We start from the raw sequence: 25,241 nt of genomic DNA on the forward strand, positions 1-25,241 counted from the left end.
TTGAAGTCTTCTACTGTCTCCCTTCTTAAACCTTATTTCACTCATCTGTGTCCCAGAGGGAAGGGACGTGGCATCTCACATACTCTCTGGGGAAACTTTGCCAATTTGGCTGAAGAAATATTTAAAACACTGAGAATATAATTCCAATATTTACAGTTATTATATTTCTGATAGTACAAATTTAGATGAATTGACCTTACAGTTGGTTCATAATCTGAATGATTTCTGTAATCATGAGCTAATTAAGTGTAGTCTGATTGATCAATTCTTTAGAATGGTTTTCTGAAGGATTTTACCAGATTTTGTTTGCATTTACCTGCAGGTTTCACTCCAGTCCTTGCATATGACCTTATTCATAGGGTTTAAAACAGGTCCTTTGTTCTTTTTATTTTTCCACAGAGGCAGCAGTGATTCATCCCCAGAGTTAGTTGAGGCTTTGGGTTTGAATTATTTATAGGTCAGTGTTACGTGGCTGAACAAGTAAACAAACAAAGAAAAAAAACTTTCCAAAAATAGTTTCAATGAAAGGACTGTATTTAGGGTTGGACAGATCCTCTCCCCACTTTCCTGGTTCTTTTAGAGGACATTGTGAACTTTGGACAATTGTTAGCCAAATAGGCCTCAGGGAGAGCTATAGCAGCACATAGCAAGGCTGTCTCAGTATCTCTCCCTCTGAAATGCAAAGTGTCTATGTAGGGCTTTTAAAAAGTAAAACATATCAAGGCTTCTTGAATTTACGCTCATAAAGCATGTTTTTTGTCAGAAGGACCAAAGTTGTTTCTAGCTTCCAAAGGATATTAATATCAGACAGCAGTGGATGCAGTTTACTCTCCAGATGGAAACATAACAGGGTTCGGTTCGTTTGAGTTACTTCAGGAAGGAAAAACTTAAATAACAATGCTAAATAGGGAGCTGGATTTGCAACAACCGGCTTATTGAAAATTGCTACATTTCTGATATGCGTACAATGTGGAGATAAGTGTACTTTGTTTGAAACTTTCTACCAATGAAATCTAATAGTTTAAAAGTAAAGAGTAAAAAGAACCATAAGCTTTTGTAAGGTTTTCCACAGCCATACTTTTCCACTCTAGAAGGAGGAACTAACCTTCTCCTTTGAACTTCCACACAAAATAGCTGCTTTCATTATACTTTGTTATGCTAATCAAAAAATAAAAAATAAAACCTTTTATATTGCTCCTGATCCTAGTAACCGGGTATTTTACAATATATTTATGAACTTTTGGATCCAATACATATTGGTGGTATTGATGATGTAAGTCACCTTGCCTTTAAAGAGCATGGAATGGTTTCTTTAAGGAAGCTACAGATTACATTAGAAAAAAGGAGGAAAAGACATTCAGCAGAAACAGGCCAAACAAAAGCAGCGGACTGCTGTTGCATGTATTGATTGAAATGAGTCAAGTAACAAGAACAAAAAAGCTACACATAACAATTCAACCCACAGTTTGAACATGCTTGTTAGCAACTGAAATGTCACGAGCAATGACATTGCATGTTAAGGTGGACTGTGTTGGGTTAGTTTGGCCAGAAGCTGTAATTCTTGTGGTTCCACTGAAGAGACCATCAAACAAACTGAAACAAAATGTAAACTTTCAGAAGAAGTTGGTCATTAATTCAATTTATTAATGAAAATCATAATTTTTTATTCATTACTAGGTAGTACATGTCAGCCTTATCTAATCTTGAAATGGAAGTATGATGCTGATGCATTATTTAAGTTTGATTGATGTTTGTGACAGACATTATTATTGAAGATTTAAAGTCCCACATAGATCACTTTTTTTTATCTTTTTTCATAGCATTCCCAGTGGTCTTTTAATTATGATTATGTTGTTTTAGCCAAAATTTAAAAACCTATGTTGTTATCAAGGAGATAGTTTTTGCAGAGTGTTAGGAGTTCATTGCAAATATGCTTCCGAGTTGTGAGTGCATAGCAAACCTACCCCCCTTCCCATCACCCATACCTGAACTATCTGTTTACATGCTTTCCTGCTGGCTTACAGTCCCTCACACCCCCAGCTTCATATTACTGGTGCAACAAAAATGGCGAGCAATATTGGAGCTATCCAGACGTACAGTTTTGAGTTAGATATCAGCTCAGACGAGGAAAAAAAAAGGCGAAACAAGGACCTATTCGTCTACAGGTAGATGCGTAAGCATGGAGCAGAGCAGGGAGCTTGTGACCTGTTCAATGTAACAACTACATAACAAATGCAATCCTTTTTAAACTGCGTTTGAATAAACAAATACTTAGAAATACAAATTTGAGCCTATTTTTCTGTATACATGTCCTCCATCATGAGAAAAATGCCACAAAAACATGTTAAGAATACAAAAAACTCAATTTCCATTGGTGTGGGTCTTTAAAAAATCTGATGAACTTTAGGCTGACGTTGAACCGTTGCCTGGGCACTAGATAGGTCTCAGCTAAAATAATATAGGCTAAATATAAACAGATGAAAAATGAATAACTTCTGAATATCAGATTTTTTTTTTCTTCCAAAAACCTGGAAAAAAAACTGACAAACACTTTTTCCAGTCTGGAGGCGTATTCACCCAAATTCTGTCAGGAGGAACCATGTCTCCTGTTTCCTTGTCTGAGAACAAGCAAACATCATAGGTGCCTTTTCTGTGTTTTTCTGTTGTGACGAGGCCTAGCATCGGATCATTTGGTGCTGCAAGCTTCATAGTCTTCACTGAAATGTTTCCAACAGAGAGATGCAAAGTCTGTAGTCTTCACTCTCATCACCTACAAGATGCTTGAAAACCTTTGATCGCTCCTGTTAAAATGACTTCCACTGTTCATCCTGACTTTTTTGGAAACCCATGTAATTACAAGTGATGTGCTCTCGGTAGTCTTGCTCATTAAACGGTAGTGAATCTCCCTAATAAGATTTTTATTTTGTGAGTATGGGGATGCAAAAAATAAAAACACTCAAGCTAGTGTCAGACTGGTTTTTTGTTGACAGCAGGTTAGTTAACTTTACACCATGTGCAGGAGCATCTTTTTTTCAAAATAATATTTTCCCAAAAGATGTCTAAAAATAGTTTCTTCGCTGCTTCTGTAGCACTTTAAGAAATTGAAAAGTTAAACAGTGATTTATTCAGTAAACAGAGAGCATGAATGCCAAATATATTATTGGGTCTAGGCTTATTTAGTCATTATCTGCTGGCTGGTTTGCGATTACTGGAAACATCAGTGTTGTCATCGGTAGGTCTGGTGCTGCATATGTCGTGCATAAGGCCTCTTTTTCAGGTGTCTCTGTATGTGGAGATAAATAAACAGTCACAAAAGAAAGTCATACATATGCTGGCAAGGACATTTGTCAGTGCTATTGGATTATTTCATATCTGTTAGAGTACAGAAAAAAGAGTGTTTACCTAAACAAACTGTAGGCTGCCCTTCAAAATCTGTGTCACTGAGCTGCCCTTGTGTTGGTGAAGAAAAAAGAGGGGGGAGCTGAAAGAACCTGGTGTGTGTTGCTGTAGGTGGCAGATGTTGTCACTGTGGAGAAGAGGAAGTAAACATTCACATTTGTGCTCAGATACTTGTATTCACAGAGCAGATGGACATGCACAATCAGGCATAAACACAACATATGCACACAGTGCAAATGAAAAAGATCTTTCAGGCACCCAACAAAGCAAATTAGTCTGTAAAAAGTGTTACTAAGAAGGGTTGGTCTTCAAATAGTTTGAGATCAAAACTACAAGGCATAGATTAATATAATTTTAGGAGATGACAATAAGTCATTTCTTTGGATACTGACAAAGGCAGCTTTGCTTAAAAAACAAAAAACAAACAAAAAAAAAAACGAAAGGGACATAATATGTTGTTGATAGTGGGATAAAGAGTAGAGTTTGGTCTTTTTGGAGACTAGCACAAATCAAGCACAACAGAAATTACTCATTCCCAACACTGACGTCAGCATTTCCCTGTAGGGCTCACTTTTCAATAGTCAGTTTTATTTCTGTTCACCGGATCGTCAGATGCTGGAGTGATTGACTTGTCAGGTGTAAAGGGGATTCTTTGTTGTTTTCCTGTATGTGCTGAATTAGACAATCATTTTGTCTGAACAAGATCATCATGCTCAGGATTAAAGCCTCATTTAAAACCTGTTTATTCACTGGTTTGGTTTTACATCAGAATTTTTCTCTGTTGTGTTTCTGTACAACAAAATGCTCAGATAGAATTTGCAACAGCACATGCCAATGTATATGTTCTGCTCACTTGTCAACACTTCTGCAACTCCATGCTGTTCTGGCACATCTGACTTATTTAAATGTGTACTTATCACTCTGCACAATATTATGCACATTTCCTTTGTACGTATTGACATGTTTTATATTATACTTTGTTAGATTTTTTTTGCACTAAAATGGTGCTTGCTCCAATTTCATTCTCCAAGTGGACAGTGACAGTTAAGGCATATCTATCTATCTATCTATCTATCTATCTATCTATCTATCTATCTATCTATCTATCTATCTATCTATCTATCTATCTATCTATCTATCTATCTATCTATCTATCTATCTATCTATCTATCTATCTATCTATCTATCTATCTATCTATCTATCTATCTATCTATCTATCTATCTATCTATCTATCTATCTATCTATCTATCTATCTATCTATCTATCTATCTATCTATCTATCTATCTATCTATCTATCTATCTATCTATCTATCTATCTATCTATCTATCTATCTATCTATCTATCTATCTATCTATCTATCTATCTATCACAAGAATAGATTTGTAGGTTGGCGATTAGGGACGAGATTGGGAGAATATTTCAATGTGTTGACCAAGTTCTCAGAATTCTTCACAGGTTAGATAATCTTTGAATACGATAGTTGTTCTCTGTGAAACAGTCATTATGACCTCACAGGTGTTAGTAAAATGTGCTCTAGAAGTTTTCTGCCTAAAGCTAAAAAAAAGGTAAAGAAAATTTAATATAGATAGCACAAAGCCTTCACAGCTGCCAAGTTTTGTTAGATTTTTTTTCAAAATCTTTGGAGCGGTCTCTGAACAGATGACAAACACGCACACACGCATACTTGCACACCCTCGAGCTTCTCACCTGCATGTCTTGGCTCAGATGACCTCCCTCCTCCTCATCCTTCTTCTCCTCGCCTCCCTGCCTCTAGTCTGGTCCTCCTGGCTGTCACAGTGATAGCCGAGTGTGGTTGTTTTGATCTCCGCCTTCAATAATGAATGAAAGGATACAATTCGTCAATCACTTCAAAAACCATGTAGCCCACATTGCCCAAGGTCAGGACAGTGGCAGCTGTCAGGCAGGATGATGGCTGGCAGAGGTAAGTGTGCACACGTTTGTGCACAGACATCACACCTGCACATCGGCAACAAGAATCCCGGTTTAAGCCAAGGAAGGACAGAAAAAATGTGTCATGTTCTCTGAAAACAAGGAGATGAAGACAGAGATATGTAACAAAATACTAGAATGGCTAAGAAAGGGTGCAAGTTGAAATCAAAAGTGGAAAGGGCGATGTCGGAAAACTCCAAAACATTGCTGAGTTTATAAACAAAAAACATTTGATCGTTCAGATTGTTTACTCTTTATTCTTTTATGTATTATTTTATTGGTTTGTACAAAGTCTCGTAAGGGAGATGAAGCCTTGAGTCATGTTGTCGGACTATCACATGTCAGGCGTGCAGCCATGTTTGAGAAATCCGTCAGCGTCAGTTTGGATGGATTTGGGTCGTCTGTGTGTCTGTGTGCACATGTAACTGAAGCCCTGTAGCTGTGATGTGAAGGTGCTGTTGTGATTGAGTCCGACAGGTTCACGCACAGACTGGTCTTGCTCCCCCCACCACCACCCCGCCAACATCACTACTGGGTGGTACAACTGGCATGTTCAGTGGTTCACGCTTGTTTTCCCAGATCTGTCCGTGACCTCAAATGTTGTTGACTGATAATTTGTGACAGTGAAGACTCTTGCCTACTTGCCTGTTGTTAATGAGAAGATGTAAAAAGCTGAGGGAAAGGAGGGGCACACGAGTGTTGTCTTTTTTATGTTTGCTAGCTGTCGATCAGAAGTAGTGAGGTGTTTTCACTCTGGCAGTCATTTCCTCGGGGCTGCTGTCTCTCAGGAGGTGTTTATTTCACTCATTCCCAGCGCTCCCATTTCCATTCTTGCTCCATCCTGTCCACCTGTCTGCTCATCAGTGGATAGGAGGCTGACGCTGTTTGTGTGCCGTGTATGATTCCCAGCAGATGTGGCCTGCAGTGTGGCCCACCTCTTAAATGTCACTGATCACAGTCTCTTCCACCTGATTACCCCACCTATCCCCTCAGTATACAACCTCACTGTCTCCAACTCCCATGCTGCATCTCTTCTGCCCCATTAGTTACACCCCTTCACTCCCTCATACACGAATCTTCTCTAACCTGACCCCATTCATCCACAGTTATAACTGAGTAAACTCAATCTTCTACTCAACGAAAAGTCTCATTTGAGTCTGTGACAAAGTGACATTTCAGCTAAATGTCCTGCGGATACTCATGTTTACATATATAAAAACGCTCACATTGTGAGATTGGCTTTATTAAATGCCAGAGGAAACAGTAGACTGACATTTTAAATGTCCAAACACAGCTTTGATTACAATCAGTTCTCTAAAACTGAATATAATTCTATACTGACTGATCATTAAACAAACAAAGACCAAAGTGGCATAAGGCCAAGCCAGTGTAGTTAATTGTACATATTTGTTTCCTTTCACATTCGGCTGAGCCTCACCCGACACAATAGAAATCTCAACCTTAGTAAAAAAAGAAATTTCTTGTTCACAAACCTTTATTTAACCCATTCTGACCTAAAGCAGCTTTTCATTATGAGAACTACAGTCTTTGTCTATTTTTCTCAGGTCTAAAAGGGATTACAACCTACCAGAACTTTAGACACTGGCTGTGTCTTTAAAGACTCACTCCAGTCATCTTTTGAACAATTTGAAAGCATCCCCAGTGGTCTTTTAAATACAATTATGCTGTTTTTAGCAAGAAAAAAAAATACTGAATCATTTTCTAGAAGATAGTTTCTGCAAACCGGCAGTAATTCACTAGAAATTCCCCTCTCAGTCATCGGCAGGACTGTTGGCGTTGAGCAAGCCCACCCCCTCTTCCCCTCCCCGTTGCTGAGGGCTCTGTGTTTACGTGTTCTCCTGCTAGCCTACCTCACACCCCCAACCTAACATTACAGATTCAACAAAAATGGTGTGTAATATTGAAGTTATATAGCCATACAGCTTTGAGTCAGATTCCAGTTCTAACAAGGGAAACAGAGACGTACACGGATCTCTTGGTCTTGCTTATGGCCTGTCCAGCATATTTTTTACATAACAATATGCTCTTTAACAAACAGCATTTCTTTGTCTCTTCCTGATTCCAACAATTTGAATAAAGAAATACTCAGAAACACAATCAGAAAAATGTAACAAGAAAGAACAGCAATAAACACAATTTTCCTCTGAGTAGGTCTATAACACAAAGAAGTCAAAACACTCCGACTTTGAAGTCTGGAATGAAAGCTCCTCTAGCTGGTGTATGTTTGCGCTTGTTTGTGTGTATGACATTGTTTCCGACATGCTTCCATTCTGACATCTGCCAATCAACACATCAGGATCGGGTCAGTCTTCTGACAGCCCCCACAGGCATCTATCAATCGAAGCCGTAGGAAAACACAACTAGAGCAGAGGGCTGTTATTGGCTGCACCAGCAGGAGGATGCTGAATGGGGTGTTGTCGGCTCCGCAGTGAGATGTGCTTTGTTCTTGCAGACAGCCCGACATTTAGCAGTCCGGTAACTCAGCTACCGGCTCCAAAAGCCACAAGTTAAACTCTTGATCAAAGATGTGCTCTTAGAACTTGCATGCTCCATGTAACAACAGATGAAGCAGAGGAAAATGCTGTGGTCTCCCTTGCAAGCACGTCTGGTGTTTTATGTCCAGCAGTAATGTTTTTAATCTTCGGTAATTTGTGACCCTGCACTCTCACCTTCTTGCTCTTCATCTGAAGCCTCTGGGAAGCAGTGGGTGAGCTGATGTCTGACAAATTAAAGGCAGTGCCACTTTGGTTTCATGTTTATCATCAAAGGCAGCAGTTTGTCACCTCTGAGCTTAACGGGGGTAAGTTTGGTTGGTTGTTTTAATTTTGCGGTGACTTCCTGTCTGATTTCACACATCTTCATAAACTGGTACTGGTACTGAGACTCAGGCAATAAAATTAAGTGTGTAATGTTTAAGGAGTCTCGCTGTTCACCTTTTGATCTAATGGCTGCCCACTGTTATTGAAAAGATATTAAATGGGCTTCATTTCCACATCTCAAATCAGGTCTGTCAACATCACCGGGAAGAGGAAATGGCAAAGTTATTTTTAAAAGTGCCGTTCAGGAAGATGAATTATTTTATAATCCTGTTTATTCGGTTGTCAGGTCAGAGCCACAGCTCACCTGAAAATAACCTTTCCCTCCTTTGTGTCTCTTGCTATCTGCAGAGATACCCACGCTTTTCTCGCCTATTCCAATTTCACATCAGTAAATGTTTGCTTTAATTATTACATTTTATTGGAAAATTGTAATTATTTTTGATTTTAGGGCTCCCTAAATGAATATCATTTCTACTGAAGCTGTTTTTCAGTAAATTAAACTAAAAAATTTACTTATATGGTTTTCTACAAGATTTGTACATGAATGATCCTTAAAGAATATAATCTTAACTTCTTTAATTCCATATGTTGTTAATTTAGTTAATCCCTTTCTATTTTTTTCACATTATCTGACTAGTAGCCACATGCCAAAAGCCAAACTCATAATTCTTCTTCTTGCCTCACACACTGTCATTTCAATTAAGTGATTTTTAAATGCCTGTTGAAACAAGGCGCAGGCAGAGTTATTAAATTAAAAAGGAGTGGAACTCATTTGCACCCACATAATCAAATAGGCTGCAGTTATTGTGGAAGAAATGCTTAGCCGTGCAACTTGTACCCTCTTATACATAGAAAAATGACTCGGAAAATACACAAATTTAGTTACTTTTGAAATCCCCTTCCTCTCCTTTGGCATCACGTGTCAAAGAAGAGGTGGTGAAGTGGGGGTCTGTGAGACAGAGAGCAGGGCAGGCTACCAGTGAATCAGTATTCATGTACTATCACCACTTCTGCCTTGGCTGTCTCACAGTAAGGGTTTGGTTTTATGAAGATAAAGTGATTTTATAGAAATGAGTGACCCTGGTTCTGACCTGTCAAACACATTCACACTCACACCATCCACGGCCGAATACACACTTGTGCAGTAATTAGGGATGCAGAATTGAAGTCTGCACTTTTCGTCCTATTATGCTAGTGTGCTGTAATTCATTTACACTAAAGGATTTTTTTCTGCTTTTCCTCTGCATATCTAAATTAAAACTGGACCCCTTAAGGGGCTTTTTGGAGCACATTTTAAGACTTCTTAAACAAAAACATCAATGCTTTTATGCATGCTGTTAGCCAGCACCTTGACCCCCCTGCTGAGCCAAAGAAATTCTCCCATCTTACCACAGCTGTTGCAATGAAAAGCCAGGATTAATTCTGGTATAAATGCAACGAAGTGTAAGAATACTGATTTCTCGCCCTCGTTTTTAAAGGACCTGCCACTTAGAACTCAATTTTTAACACAAATATACTCACTGTTGAACTGCAAAGAACGCACACAGGAGGGTTTATTTTTTTTTGGGGGGGGGGGGCATGGTGGACGATCAGCCCCATGGCAACACCCTGCTCTTCTACTTCTTATTTCCTTTTATCCTCATCTCTTCCTCCTCACCTCTATCACAGCTCTCATCTCCTCTGCAAATTGAATTCTTCCCCAGAATCTGCCTATAAGCACAGGCTGGAGACATGCATGCGGTCGCGTGTTTGCTTTCCTGACTCACCTGTCACATCTGAAGGCTGCTCACTCGCTTAGGCAACATTGCTTCTCAGAAGGCAAAGAGGGAAAAAGACCTTGAGCTGCTGCATACTTTGACAAAGATGGACCGAGGGGCAACAAGAGAAAGGAGCCGGTGGCTCTGATAGACAGATGGGTGGTTAAAAACGACATGCTCCAAGAAGACAGGGTTAGAAAAATTGACTTTGGGCACAGAGTGACACGTTGATACTGATTGAGAGACACATTGGCTAAAGAGGGACAGATAACATCATTGAGGAAAACATGTTAGCTGAATTTGACTCCTCTGAAGAAGTGGTTTTTACTTGTATCTGTGGTCCCTAATGCACTGAAAGACAGATTAAAGAAGAAGGTGAAGCTTTGTGCAAACGGAAGGTGAACAGTGTTGCCAGATCTGAGCGACAGTTTCCAGCCCAAACTCAGCGTAAAACCCGCCCAACTCAATAAAAACCAGCCCAAATCTCAACCTAGCAAAAACCTAATGTTGAACGTAAAAGTATAGCCGTAGCCTAATAAAAATGACGCAATAATAATAAATTATTATATAATAAATCTGTTGTAATAAATGTTTTTATAAAACAAGTACAGAAAATTCAGTTATAGGTTTCTCGTATCGTGTACTCTATGGCTTGGGAGAACTTGCATAACTTTGTTATGCAACAATATTTAAAGAATGAAACTTCAGTGTAAAACTTCAGTGTAAAAATAAAAAATAAATACAACTATTTAGTCACTCAAATGCAGCTTTTCAATGTGTATTACTTTATTTTTTGAACTGAAAACGTTTAACACTAATAACAGTCAGCAAATGCCAAATATGGCTAATACACGGAGGAATCAAACCCCCGCAACAATTGCTGAATATATAAAGAATGAAACAAGCTTTCGTATGAGCAATAAATAAATAAACAAATTAAATAAATAAATAGAAAAAGACTATTTAGTCACTAATGCAGCTAGAGATTATACCTTTTCAATGTTTATTACTCTTTTCTTGAACTGAAGAACGTTGGACACTAATAACAGTCAATAAATGTCAAACATGAAGGAATCAACCCCCCGCAACAATTGCTAAATATATAGAGAATGAAACAAGCTTTCCTGTGAGCAAAAAATAAATAAAATTAAAAAATAAGACTAATTAGTCACTCAAATGCAGCTTTAAGAAAACAGATACCTTTTCAATGTATTACTTTTTTCTTGAACTGAAGAACGTTGAACACTAATTACTGTGTACAGTCAATAAAAGCCAAATATGGCTAATACATGGAGGAATCAAACCCCCGCAACAATTGCTGTGGAGGTTTGAAGCTGGCTGATGTCCACCCGTTCCTGCTCAGGCCAGAGCGCACATCCATGAGACTTGAGAGAAGCGCCAGACCCATTCGATTCCTCGTGTCATCTTTAAGCAATGTCACTTGGGAAAATGCCCTTTTTTAATTGTAAGTCTCCTATTCCTTTCTGTAAAGTTTTTTGTATTTTCCCCACTTCGGCATGATGCTATCACCAGTAAAGGCTTACCTGTAACGGTTTTCAGTTTCTTTGCCTCTGTGTTTGTTTCCTTGTTTTTCTGTTTAGGTTTGAGTGACTTCCTGTTTTATTTTGTTGTGTTTCCTGTTTTGTTGTTTCAAGTTTTACCTTTCCCCGGCTAAGTGACATACATTTTGTAATGTTTCATATATTCACCATGTGCTTTTTTATGCTAAATATATTAATTAGTATACTTTTAATTGATATTTTAAATAATAAGAAAAATAATAATAATGACAGTGAAAACCGCTAAATATTTTAAAAAGCAGCCCAAATTTTATAGACCCGCCCAATGCCAATTTTACCCGCCCAACATAACCAAAAGAAGCCCAATTGGGCGGAAACCCGCCCAATCTGGCAACACTGAAGTTGAATGTAGGGGTTTTCTAAAGCAGTGTTTTTCAACCTTTTTTGAGCCACGGCACACTTTAACCTTGACAAAAATCCCGCGGCACATCAGCATCCAAAAAAAAAAAAAAAAACAGAAATTCATGGTCTGTATTGATCGACCCCCCCCCCCCCCCCCGCCCCCCCCCGCCCGCAATCTCACGTGCATTTTTGTGAGGATTATGGCCGGAAAAGCAGGAAGTTGCGGCTGGTTTTTCTAAGAGATGAAATGAAAGTTAAATTAGAAAATTTAGAAACTGTCTGTTTGTTGTGGTTTCAAGGCGTTTCGCAAGGGCAACTCATTGTGCCCTGGGACACTGGCCCTTTAAGCCAATGCATCATGGGAGATGTAGTGTGAAAACTGCCGAAAACTTGCAGAAAGACTGGCGTCTCTGAGCTTCATTGTATTGTCCACTTGTTTCACGGTCTGACACCGGACTCTGTGGAAAGCTACACCGCTAAAGAAGAGCTTTAGCTGGTATTTTTGTTAGAACTGAGCGACTTTATCAGCAGAATTAAGAACAAGGAAGTGAAGACTTTAAGCACTTCTGATTGGTCAGACTGATGACCTGTGATTAAGCCTTCAAGAATGATTGGTGGAGACAGTTAAAGGGACGGGACTTTTCCGCAAACTGTCATAGCTGCAGGGAAATCGCGGTAACGTCATTCTTATCAAAATTTCTTTAATAGAATTAAATAAACACAAAGAAAAAGTAATTTTAAGATCTTTTATATTCCTAACTACTCAGTGTTTTATCAGGGCCTGTTTGGATGAACAAAGAGCTGATATCCTGGAGATGGGAAATGTTTTTAGATTAGTTAATGATTAATGAGGGCAATATCCCACGGCACACTTGACCATCTCCCACGACACACTAGTGTGCCGCGGCACACTGGTTGAAAAACACTGTTCTAAAGCAAAGGCACAAAGTACGAGGGAAAGTTACTAAAAATGGGAGCATATTAGATGTACTTGTCAGGTAAAAAAAAAATTTTAAATGCAGATTTTTCTTTCAAACATTAAAGGAATGAAATATATCTTATTTGTCTCCTTTTTTAAAAGTTTTATTCTTTGCCCTATTAAACCTTATTTAAAGACCCACCCTCATGAAATTTGCGGTTTTGGTCTTTTTAACATGCTCATTGTTTTATGATGGAGGACATATACAAAGAAAATTGAACGCAAAATTGAATTTCTTAGTTTTTTTATACTCAAATTGGTGAGAAGCAGAAAAAAAAGCTATTTGAAAATGAGCGTTTTGTGACGTAACAAATACACTGAGCAGGCCACACGCTCCCTATTCCGCTGAAACAGAACTTTTGGAACAGGAAGGAGAAGAGGGGGCAGCGTTTCTCCATGACAACGGTCAACTCAGAGGTGAATTTCTATAGGTCAACTTCTCCTCTGCAGACACTGTTTTAGAAAACAACAGTTTTTTTAGTTTGCCTAAAAACAGCATCATTTTAATTAAAAGACCAATGGGAATGCTTTTAAAACTGATCAAAAGAGTATCTGAGGAGGACTTTAAGGTGTTCACCCCTCTTTGAAGCAGGAAAGATGCTCATTCCTCAGGTCCTAAAAAGTCAAAAAGATCGTTGCAAAAATATATTTTTTTTCTCACACTGACACACACACACAGGCAAGCAGAAGTGAATTATAGTTGCTGGTCAGCAGTATGACATTGGAGCTTGGATTGCCAGCCGTCTTCTGTAGAAACAGAATATTCCAAATAAATCCTCATGTGCACATGCATACACTACGTTTCCCTCTCTATCACCCGCCCACACGCACACTCTCGCACACACTCACACACAAGCCCTCATATAAATCTTTCTTGGATGGAACACTTCCCTCTTGGGCACAGAGCAGGCAGCTATCAATCTAAAAGAATGAGGGAGAGAGTGCGACAGCTTAAATTTGAGAAAGAGGAGAGGAGGAGGAGGTAACCCTTAGACGTGCGCCAGAACTGAGTTGGGATTGTTCACTGGGTAATTCGCTCACCAAGTCACTATGTGGGCCAGCATGGCGGTGTAAGTTTGACACCATGCCTTATTATCATGCTACTTCTCAGCGTTGAATGATGCAAAAAAAATAAAAATAAAATACTTCTCCCAGTCAGGGATACTTTTACATATATCAAATCTAGAGCAATTAACTGCACCAAATTACGAATAAACAAAACATTTTTTCCTAGCACTGACTTTTCTGACTTTTATCTACTTTCAGTTTGTAATTATTCAATATCAGTCATACATCAATGATCCAATATTCTTGTAAATGTATCAAAATGATCCAAACTGCTCTTTATTTAAATAATTTAGTTTATGTGGAGTTACTGGAGCTATCTTTCAGTGTAAGCTTCTGCATAGACATTGGAATTTTATATTATCATAACTCTTGGCAGTGACTTGGCCTTTCCTGAACCTGTTATTTTAAAATTGGTTTCCAAGCATCAAACACAGCAGAGGAGACCTGTCTCTGCATCTGTCCTAGGGACCATAATTATCCCGCCTGTCGCAGGGAGTGAGGCTCTTTAATTTTCAGGAGAAAGGAAACAGGATGCCCGGGCAAGTTTGGGGAGACTGGTGAACGCGGCGCAGTTCAAACATCAGGCAGGGATTCATGGGTGGAACTGCAAAACCTGATGCTTTTTTCATGTCGTCTACGACTTTAATGGAGATCTTATGGAAGCCTGAGGCGGTGAAGGCAGAAGACTAATTTCTTGGGTCATGAGTGAAATATAAAATGAACCAAAATATAGGTGTGAATTATTAGAAATGAAGACATAAAGATTACTTCTTGATGTTGTTCTTTCCAAGGATTGTTTTCAGTGTTTACCGTCTACATACTTTAATGTTGTCTAAACAAAAAATGGAGGTTTTCCCCTCAAATATGTTGCAGTTTTTTTTGTTGTCATGTGGGAGGGTCAGGGCTGAGGTGGAGGACTGAGTTGAACCATTGACTTTATAGAAGAACTGGACCAAATGAGTGTCACATCACCCATTGAAAGTGACATCACTTCTGGCTCCAATGAAATGAACTCAATTCAGTCACCATATTTTCAGACAGTTGGTCAAGTGGTCAATCAAACATTTTGAACGTTGGACGTGAGACCATATACTTTCATTGAGACACCTCACTGCTTGAATAACTGTAGCTACCGAAAAATACAATAAAAAAAGATAGGAATAACAAAATAATGTTGAAAATGGAGTAGAGCTAGAATGGTTATTCTGAAAATTACATTGACTGAGTAATACTGTAGCTGTTTATGTCTCAGTAGAAGTCCTGGGGATTTTGTCTTCTCTGAGTTAGTGGGTACTTCCTGTTTGGAATGCAAGGGGCGACGGGCCCCTCACTCCAGTTCTCTTATACAGTCTATGGTCGAAACCTGAAATTGGGGAATAGATAATAAAGACATTGTTTGTACCCAACTTTAATATATTAAGGCCTACATATGCTGAATAACAAATTACTGACCAAAACACGGTTTGACAACTAGCAGAATCCCTCAACAGACCCTTGACTCTAGCACTTTTCTGTGATCCCTTCCTAAAACTTCACAAGGCTTTGAAAAGTCAATAACAGAAACTTGTACAGACAAAAGAAAATGACAACATTGTATCAAAAACACACCCAGTATGAAGCTGCCATTTGGATCTGTATGAGTGAAACTTCCGCAGATGAAGACGCACTGCACCAAAACCTCAGAATGCCTTACAAGAAGTTCTTAGTATATACACTTACATATATATATATATATATATATATATATATATATATATATATATATATATATATATATATATATATATATATATATATATATATATATATATTTTAAATAATCTATCAGCAAATCATCATCCTTCCTGAGAAGTATGTGACATGACTGACACTCAGAAAATACATACATACATACGTGACCGCAAATTCTTTCTGCCATCGGAAAGCCACTACTGGCCCCACTGCGTGCCAAGTCCCCAGTGGAGGACCTGGATATTAAACCAGTCGCACTTTACAAATGTCATGCCCCCCCCCCAACAGCAGAGCATGAAACGCGGTCCTCCCTGCTTTTTGTTTTCACAACAAAACACTTTATCTGTTCTAATTATGTGATACTACAAAATAATATTAAGACACGCAACAAAGCTTTCTTCTCACAAATATTTTTGCACTCTCACTGTGTATTTTTTGAATTTCTTTAGACTCAAAATACTACATATATATACATATATCCATATGTATATATATATATATCTATATCTATCTATCTATATAGATAGATTGATATCTATATATTTATCTCTATCTATCTCTCTCTCTCTGTACATATATATATATATAGAGGTAAATCTTTCGGAGCTTGTCATCTCCAAAGTGGCACCCATGCCAAAATAGTGTGGGCACCCCTGTAGAGGGTTTCTTATCGATGTCATTTCAAAATAATAGAATGTAGAGTAAAAATATTGCCTCATTACTGAATTTATCCAGTCAAAACATACTGGCTTTTTACGTATGCTGCCTGAACCAGCCCTTCTCTCCTTCTCTCTAGTATTTATTGACACAAATCATATTTTTTGTACGGCTGGATGAAAATAATTGAGTTTCATTTCGACTGTTGTTGCCAAAAGGAATTACTGAACATAATTTTTTCTTCTTTCGTAGTGAAAGGTGCTCTAGAAGATACTAAAAGTATTATTTATGTGACTTTCCTCCGCTTTTCAGAGAATATGAATTTCTGATGACCGCCATCAGTTTAAAGCTTCTAAAACACAAAAAATCGTTTAACTAATCCCAGACATTTTTTGCTCATATAATCATTGAATGCTCTCACTGTAGAAACTTGTGAAGGTGTATATTAATGACTGTGTATGTTCACACTTCATTTTATCTTTAAATTATGCTAAAGTTGTTGCTTTTTGCATAGCATCTCCTAAAGTTTCACTTGGTTAGATTTTTCCTCCCAAAAAAACATTTTTTCTCTCTAAAATGTTCATTTTTTTTTTGTTTTGACCCACAAATCAATCTGCAATAGCTAGATGATGGCAGAAACAATTTACTGCGTTTTTAAGAAGTGTGATGGAAATATCAACTTGTAGGAGGTGGAATGACACACAGAAGAAAGGGAGTAATTGAGAGGTTTTGTAAAGTTGTGTTCTTTTGTGTGTAACTGTGCCCCCCGTCATCCTGTTTGTGTGTTTGGATGTGGAAGCTCCCTGTGCAGCTCAAAGTCAGACGCAGATTTTTGCACATATACTGAGAGTTCCATCAGCCAGATGCTGTGGTGTGGTTAGCCAGGTCTGAACATCTGGGCCAGGATTTAAAGATTGGATGTTGCAATTTATTAATCAGCTGCAGCTAAGCCACTTAAGAGTTTCTCACATGGGAAAGCCAGTAACTTCAGCAAGATTCTGCTTGTGCAGTTCTTCAATAAAACCTTTGGGAATGCATACCTCACAATGTTAATGAACACCACCAACGCTAACGGTTTCAGGCTTCCTAATTGCCATTTTTTTCAAAAAAATTCTCACTGTCTTCTCTTTAAATTAAAATTGGTGCTGACAAAAGTTTAACCTCAGACCCCATGCAGAAGCAGAAAAAAACACTCTGAAGTTTGATAGACTTAAGGTACACAGGGAAAGCGGAACAAGTAGTGAAATTACAGTGTGACTTTCAAGGGAGTGAGTATGATGGACGGGTTACTTTTCTGCATCGTTGATGCACATCAGTGCTGGGAAATAGTACATGTTGAAGCAGTGATCCACATTGTCATGCTCATGTTTCTAAGTCCTGAGCCCATAAAAATGTTGTTTTAGATGTATGCACACATAATGCTTTCTTGTCTCCCCCTTTGGTGAACACATTTACACAGGGAATGGACTTGTTTTACTGACATTATTTGAAATTCTGGTATGATTTTCTTTCTAATATGGACTAACATGGAACATTTTATTAGAATGTTTATTTTTGTGTTTTAATATTACCTTTAAATAGAAGAAAAAAATGTCCCTTAAACACTTTTTTGCTTTGCAAAAATTGATGTGAAAACCAAATTTAAGCTCTGTCTGAAATCTAACGTCATGAAAAACTTCAAAAAATGCATGAAGCCTTTCCATTTGCATTTTCATATCATTTTTGAATCTTCTCTAATTTGTAAAACATAATAACATAATCTGCCATCATCTTAAAATATGTGTTAAACCATTTAAAAAAAAAACATTGTTTGAATAATGTATATTGTATAACATGGATCATTGACCTATATTTTTACTCTTTCTTACTCATTTTACTTTTGACACTACGGTGCATCTTCTCTACCAATGACAAACTGACATACTTTTCCTTTTGTCTTTTTGTCGGGCAGAAGTGGCTCCCTACCTACAAGGGGTTGGGCAGGCGAAGCAGGTGGTGCTGGAAGGAAACAGACTGGTGCTGACCTGCCCAGCTGGAGGAAGCTGGCCTCTGCACTACCGCTGGACCCTTAACAACAGCAACATCACTGACTGGACTTTACAGAACAGGTCAGCCTGCACAGCCAGCTTCTTGTTCTGTCCAATTTTTGTCATAATTTCTCTGTGGAAAAGTTATTTTCTTCCTTCCTCTTCTCCTGCTAGGTTTTTTTTTTTTTTACATGGTTGGTCACGCCTGTAACACAGACAAACAACTGCAGCATAAAAGCTCTACATGCTTGTTATGGAGTGTGCTTAGAGAAGGTCAGAGCTTTTAGACAACAGAGCCAAAGTGAGATTAATACAATTACATTAGCACAATAAATATGCATATAGTCTGGGGAAAGTAGTGTAGAGGCAATCAATATGTCTAAGCTATTACTTTGCTTTTTCACTCTGTACCTCTCGTGCTCTGCCTCTCTTTCTGTGTCCCTGTGTGTTTTGGTGGTAAAAGCTAAGCAGTGCCTGTCGGCAAAACTGCAGCTGTGAAACAAAATTGTTTTTCACATCATTCAGCAACAGAGGGAATCTTGGGAATGGAGACACACTGGGTTTGAGCCAGAATTTTGTAGGCAGATGTTGTACGGGGAAAAGAGACATTTCTTTGCTCATGGACAGCTCTCAGCGTGCAGTCTGCTTCAGACAGACTTGCAGTCATGAAAAAAAGGATATTCTTTCTATTTTAAAGTTGAATTTTAAAGTTTAATACCAAGACATTATGCACAATCACTGGGGCCTTTCCAATGCTGTTACAATTTAGTTAATTTTTAGAGCAGTAGTTCATAATTAAGGCCGTCTCAAGGCACTACACAAAAGGCATCATTCCAAACATTTTTGTTCATTATAATCCAGTAGAGTCCAGATCAATCCAATAAGGCTGATTTATCTTAATGTTATAATAATAGCCTATATAAGTGACCAGCAATTTACATGAAATGGTTGTGGCTGTAATCCCTGGACCAAGTAGGGCCTAAATGAGATGAATTCCCTCCTGGGTGGACATCAAAATATGATGTTTATCTGGTTTTTGCTTAAACAATTTGATAAGTTAGTGTTTAAAGTTCTGGATACATCCCAGTTAGACAACTTTTAAAACTAATTTACAGCTAAATAACTTCAATAAGGTCATTTTTCTACTGACTTTTGTGGAATGTCACGTTACAGTTTGAGCCACTCTTTGTCTAATTCAGACTAAGTTCCTTATGGTTTGTTATCAAAATTCAACTTCAGTCAACCTTTAAAGCTTCACAGATCATCTCATTTGTGTCTTTGCATGCTTTAACATTCAGAGGAAATTCCCGACGCCTCAGTGACTCCATCCATACACCCCTGTTCTCATGAAGTAACTTGAGGTATATGTACTAGTGTCGTTTGATCCAAGTGTATTTATTAGCAAATATCTCCTTTGAATTGGAGGTTGCATGATTCACACATTCCAACCGATTTTCAATAAATTATTTATGTCCCTGAGAATTGATGTTCTATTCTTGAAGTTTCAATTCATTTTAAGGCCTAGATAAGCATTTGCTTTTTGTCACTTTTTGCTTCAATGTTTTTCTCGTATACTGCAAAAACGTACTCTTAAGAAATTGAAAAAGAACTTCGTTTCAAGAAAAAATGTCTTACTTTCCGATTTACGAGAAAAAAAATACTATCAAGAAAGTTTTCAATCATAGTGTGAGAAAACACATCTTATTGACAATAATTATTTTTTTATTAAGACCTTTTACCAAGCCCATTGACAGATATTTTTTTGCTTATTTCAAGAAAATCTGCAAATGAGGTAAGAATATTTAACGTATTCCTAAGGGGCCTGTTTTTGCCGTGTAAATTCTGTCCAGAGATGAAACAATCATTGCAGCGTAGACGTCCTGTTTCCATTTGAAATACTGCGGTACTGAAGCAGCATCACAAGCAGCTTTCAGACACGGACTGGAATGCAGCCAGAGATAAATGCACTGTTAGAAAGTTCTCAACATCGAAATCTGTTTCTGGATAAGAGCTGCTGTGTAATGTGTCATACTTGATTCAAATAGAGCCGTCTGTGTGTCTTTGATGTACAAGTGTGCATATTTGTCTGTGCCGGCGTTGGGATTTGTGTATGTTGGCAGCGAATGCTAACAGCCCGGGAGTTAAGTACTTGGCTGTCCTGGCATTCATAATGAGCCCCAAAGCGATGTCCAGTTTTACTGTGGATCTTGTGTGTTTGTGCGTACTTGTGCACTTTTGTGTATTTGTAAACCATAACACTAACCTGGATCCAATGCCAGCCCTCCCATTAGTGAAGCACAGTGCATTAAAACCCCATTAACAATCCTTCTAAGGCAAATAATACATGGCCTCCATAAGAAACATTTTCATAAAGATCGCACACACAACAAATATGTAGGCACTCCCACTTTTCTTCTTTTATTGGAGAACTTTTATGGAGCCAATCCATTTTCTCAGACCAAGGTCAATAATACATATGGACAAACAGACCTCCACAGTCTTTGCCTTCTGTCCTATTATCTTCAGAAATCACTTAGAATGCTCCCTTCAGCTTTTATTCTCCTCTCCGCAGAACAAGAAAAAGACACTCACTGCTTTTTGTTTCTCATTGTGTATCTCCATCTATAGGTTGTCTATTCCATCCTTGAAGAGGAATGATGCTGGTCTGTATCAGTGTATGGTGAGGAACAGGATGGGAGCACTAATACACAGGAAGACAGAAGTACATGTGGCCTGTAAGTGCGCAAGAACACACGCAGACAAAGTGAAAAAAAAAAAGTCAAGACCTCTAAAAAGGCTGCAAAATATTTTCCCTTTATCGCTTTCTTTTTACAGTGTTTTGTTTGTCAAGGTAGCAAAGCTGCAACCTTGCAACCTCAAATGGAAACCTGGTTTGCTAAGAAAATCACTAGAAAGAAAAAAAGGGGGGGGGGGGGGGTCTTTTTCATGTTATTGACTGGAATTGGACAAACAGGTACATAGGACCAAACAAAATCCGAACATTTCCTTTGAAAGCATTTTTTTATCTGTTAGGTTGGTGTTTTAACTTCAAATCTTGTTTGGTTGTGCTTGTGGCACCAAAAAGGCTGCAGTAAGCTTAGAAGCAAAGCAAACATAAAAAGATTTTCTGACTGTGGAAATGTGTTTTCGGTTTGAGGCTTAATTATGTTTATGTTTACCTTTAAATTTGACAAAAGAAAAATCCTGCTCTTACAGATAAACACAGCAGTTTTACTGCAGTTTTTCTAGAACAGTGATATGTTTTATTGATCATATACTTCTATTGTGTTTTTGATTCCTACTCATCCATCTCTTCAAGTTTTGGGGAATTTCACCGGTAAGGAGCAGAGAAGCACTGTGAGTCAAGGCCGAGCCGCCGTCATCAGCCTGCCTCCTCTTGCTTCTTTTCCTCAACCCCTGATCACGTGGTATAAAGATGGACACAAAATCATCCCCAACAACCGAATGTAAGTCCCTTTGTGTATTTCTTCCATGCAAATGCAGACTTTTACTATAAACTCTCTTGAAAATTGGAAGATGTGGTCACATCATCATACAAACTGCTGATGCGCTTCTATGCTGTGAAATCTTTCTCACCATTTCACCCTCAAGGTGGATTGATATGAAGGGTAAAAATTGAGATCAAAGTCGGTCATGTTGTAATAAAAATGTTGACTAAGGAAGCATATATTCACCGTAGCAGAGTAAGGCGGTGTTATTTATGTTAGCCCTTTATGAAATAACACATGCTCTTTAAAATACCATATCTCTTTGACTGTTTGCACCATTAGCATAATTCCAACTGAATTTCAAGGCTGAGAAAAACAACTTTGTCCTGATATATAACACTTAACAATAGTAGGGCATAAACCTTTTAAAGTGTTGCAAGGCTGCTTTTCTCATCTTTCCAAATCTCTTGTGATTACGTTAATTGCACAAAATATATAAGGAGGTTGAATGCAAACATAGCAAGCTAGGCTAAATGAAATTATGGTTAAATCACAAATTCATCAATAAAACAAAGATTTTAAAAAGTTCTGACTTAGAACATTTACCTTTCTCTTCTGCCCATGACCCTGATTTGTGATGCAATGCATTCTGGGACAAATGGGCATCCAAACTCTAGATAAATGTCTCAATGTTGCCTTTTTGAGTGCAACTATAAATCATTTTAATAAAGAGTTTGATTTGGAAAACAAGTTTCTGTATTTGATGACATTTAGGAATTTTACAGCATGCAAATACACATATCTCAGCTACACACACTCATGGGACTTTATGCATATTCAAAAGCACAAAGTGTACGTGTGACAAAATAGCACATTAAAAAACATTTAAATGTTTAACTTTTTTATACCACAATGGCATATTAATTAGTGTGCTCAAGAAGCACAAAGCTCCCTTTAAATCTTCTAAAAGCGACTGCTATAAAAGCTATTTAGATAACTGACCCTTTTCATTCTAATTAAGTCAGGACATTATCATAAAAAAGATAAAACTTACTTTTCTACAAATCAGTTCTGTGAGGTTATTTAGTAATTTAAGGAGTCTGAAAGATGCAGAGATAAGGCCTCCTCAGATGTCTGATGTTGCTCTATTTCTCTGCCTTTTGTTTGATGCCATTGTCTGGCTCTTGTTGAAATGCCTTCAATTTGCATATTATTTCTTACTTGCTACAGATACCCTGTCAGTTTCATTATATTGAACAGTAATCACATGATGTATTAATAATGGAAGTATTCCAGAGAGAGCAGTCGCTCTGTTGTGAAGGACTTTCCGTACAATGTGCAAAGTTTTAGTGAGCACAAATGATTTAGGGTTTTGCCAACTGTTTATTTCTGAATGTTATCAATACTTTTAAGCACACTAAATAGAGTCCAGTTTGTTAGTGACTTCAATATCAAGTGACTTCTCTTCCACGTTTGGATGCGTATCTGACTGTGGGAAGACGCCCCTGTGCGCAGTCCACAAAAGCTTTTTTCACCTGATGCCAGTCCCAACTGATAGACAGAAGGTGACGTCTTCTCTCTATTAGTGGTCTGGTGGTATGAGTTAGACATCACCTTCTCTTCATTCTAACAGCTCTTTCACTCTCACAAACATCCTCTCAGACAGCTCTTGTGTTAACAAGCAAGCTTAACTATTCACAGAGTGAACTAATCACTCAGTGGCTAAACTATAGTTGGAGTTGCATTAGCTAAAGTAGCTGGCTCGTCCACAAACACAAACTGCTGTAGGTAGTCACAGTATTAGCTACTCAGCACATTCCTTAGCAATGGAGCCTAAACCTACCTCTCACTATGGATGGTCAAAACCAGAGCAGAAACTTACTCTGCTTGTGGTTTGTCTGGGGCTGCAAGATGCCAATGATGCATTTGCATCTCCAGTTCCTTGTAAGTACTGGGCTAAGAGCTGTGCTTATTTAGACTGAGGAGACGGATGTGAGGTGTGACTTGTAAACCAATAAGAGAACCTGGCTGCTAGAGAGTAGAAACAAATGTTTTAGAGAACCAGGGTTAAATTCTTAACCTAACATTAACTCTAGATATAAATAATCATTGACTTTCATTAACAACACTACTCTGCTTAAATCTACTTTTGAAAATTACGTGCAAGAACAGTAGCACTTTCATATTTTGCTTGCATTAATAGAGGCTTGATTTAGTGCAGCTCAATGAAAGAAGATGGTCACTCTCTATGATTACTGCAATAAAAGTCTTAAATAAAAGCATAAACCCTTACACTTTATTGCCAGGGTCCAAACTTTTACCTACACAATGTTATGCAGAGTTTCTTTAATTACACAGTTGTTAAAAATGTTTTGCCTTTTTGTCAGAATTTGCAATAAACCCTAAAAAGTTCATTTGTTGTTTTTAATTCATGGGTTACAGCTGTGTAATCTATAAAATATGATATATGAAGCAAAATAGTAATCTCTAAAGAAGTGATTATTTCACACATGCTGTTCTGGAGTTCGGGGTGGAAGGTTTATGTAGAAAATGGTTCCTGACTTTTATGCTGGTACATTCAAATAAATACTACTTTTTTTTTAATGCAACCATACTTAGTTTTTTATGCCTATAACCTATTGATCAGTTCTAGAAGGGGCCAAGTTCAGTAATTTGTTTTATTTTTTATTTTTATTTATTTACTGTGGGGTTAAGCCAGAGTAAAAGTAAATGCTGCAGTACTTCGTAAAAAAGAGTTTCATGATGTCCAATTATTTTAGGGAGAAAACAATGGCAAACTAATCCATAATGGGAAAAATACACCACCTGCTATTATACCTTGGTATTTTATTACAAAGTAAAGGCTGGTATAGAAACTTAAAAATGCTTTTTGTAGCTTGTTACTTTCTTTAGCCTTAAATAAAATATTTGCTTGTTGAAGTGGCGACCACAGGGGAACGTTATGGTAATATGTTAACCATGTTCTGAATAAAGAGCTTTTTCTAGTCAAGTTAATGTCCTAAATACCATGTTTACATCTCCCACTAATAAAAACAATTTTATTTGGGGATTTCCAAGGGCTTTAAAAACACACTTTTAGTAGCTGATGACATCAATTTTTGGTGGTTTGATTTTTTTGGTCCTGACCCTACAAATAAATATAATATTCAGAAAACTTGCTTAGCTGATGGACTTAGAAAATGTATGAAGTGCAATATTATTGCAAGTAATATTTATGAAGTTTTTATTGATGTTTAAAAGTTAGAATATGTCACATAAAATAAACGTGTCCCACATCCATGTGCCCTATCCTGGAGTTGCCTTCAACAGAATATGAACCTTTCAAATAAGCACGTTTTCTATAACTCTTCCAGGAAATTAGCTTTTTTCAAGATTAGATTAGAACATTGGCCTTCATGCAAACTTATTCAGCACATGCATCATGAATGCCTTTTTTT

The 25,241-nt window shown here is 37.8% G+C and overlaps 1 protein-coding gene across 2 annotated transcripts in view; it reads left to right on the plus strand.

Moving 5' to 3' along the window:
- sdk1 (sidekick cell adhesion molecule 1) overlaps positions 1-25,241 on the plus strand; it is a 306,103-nt gene that overhangs the window by 104,387 nt on the left and 176,475 nt on the right. For both annotated transcript variants that reach the window (XM_020704342.2, XM_011477316.3), the window contains exons 2-4: positions 18,259-18,415; positions 20,963-21,069; positions 21,654-21,801. In XM_020704342.2, the coding sequence (XP_020560001.2) occupies positions 18,259-18,415; positions 20,963-21,069; positions 21,654-21,801 (412 nt within the window). The remainder of the gene's footprint in view (positions 1-18,258; positions 18,416-20,962; positions 21,070-21,653; positions 21,802-25,241) is intronic.

The sequence above is a fragment of the Oryzias latipes genome, chromosome 1 (genome assembly GCF_002234675.1).
Source record: "Oryzias latipes chromosome 1, ASM223467v1".
Taxonomy (NCBI): Eukaryota; Metazoa; Chordata; class Actinopteri; order Beloniformes; family Adrianichthyidae; genus Oryzias; species Oryzias latipes.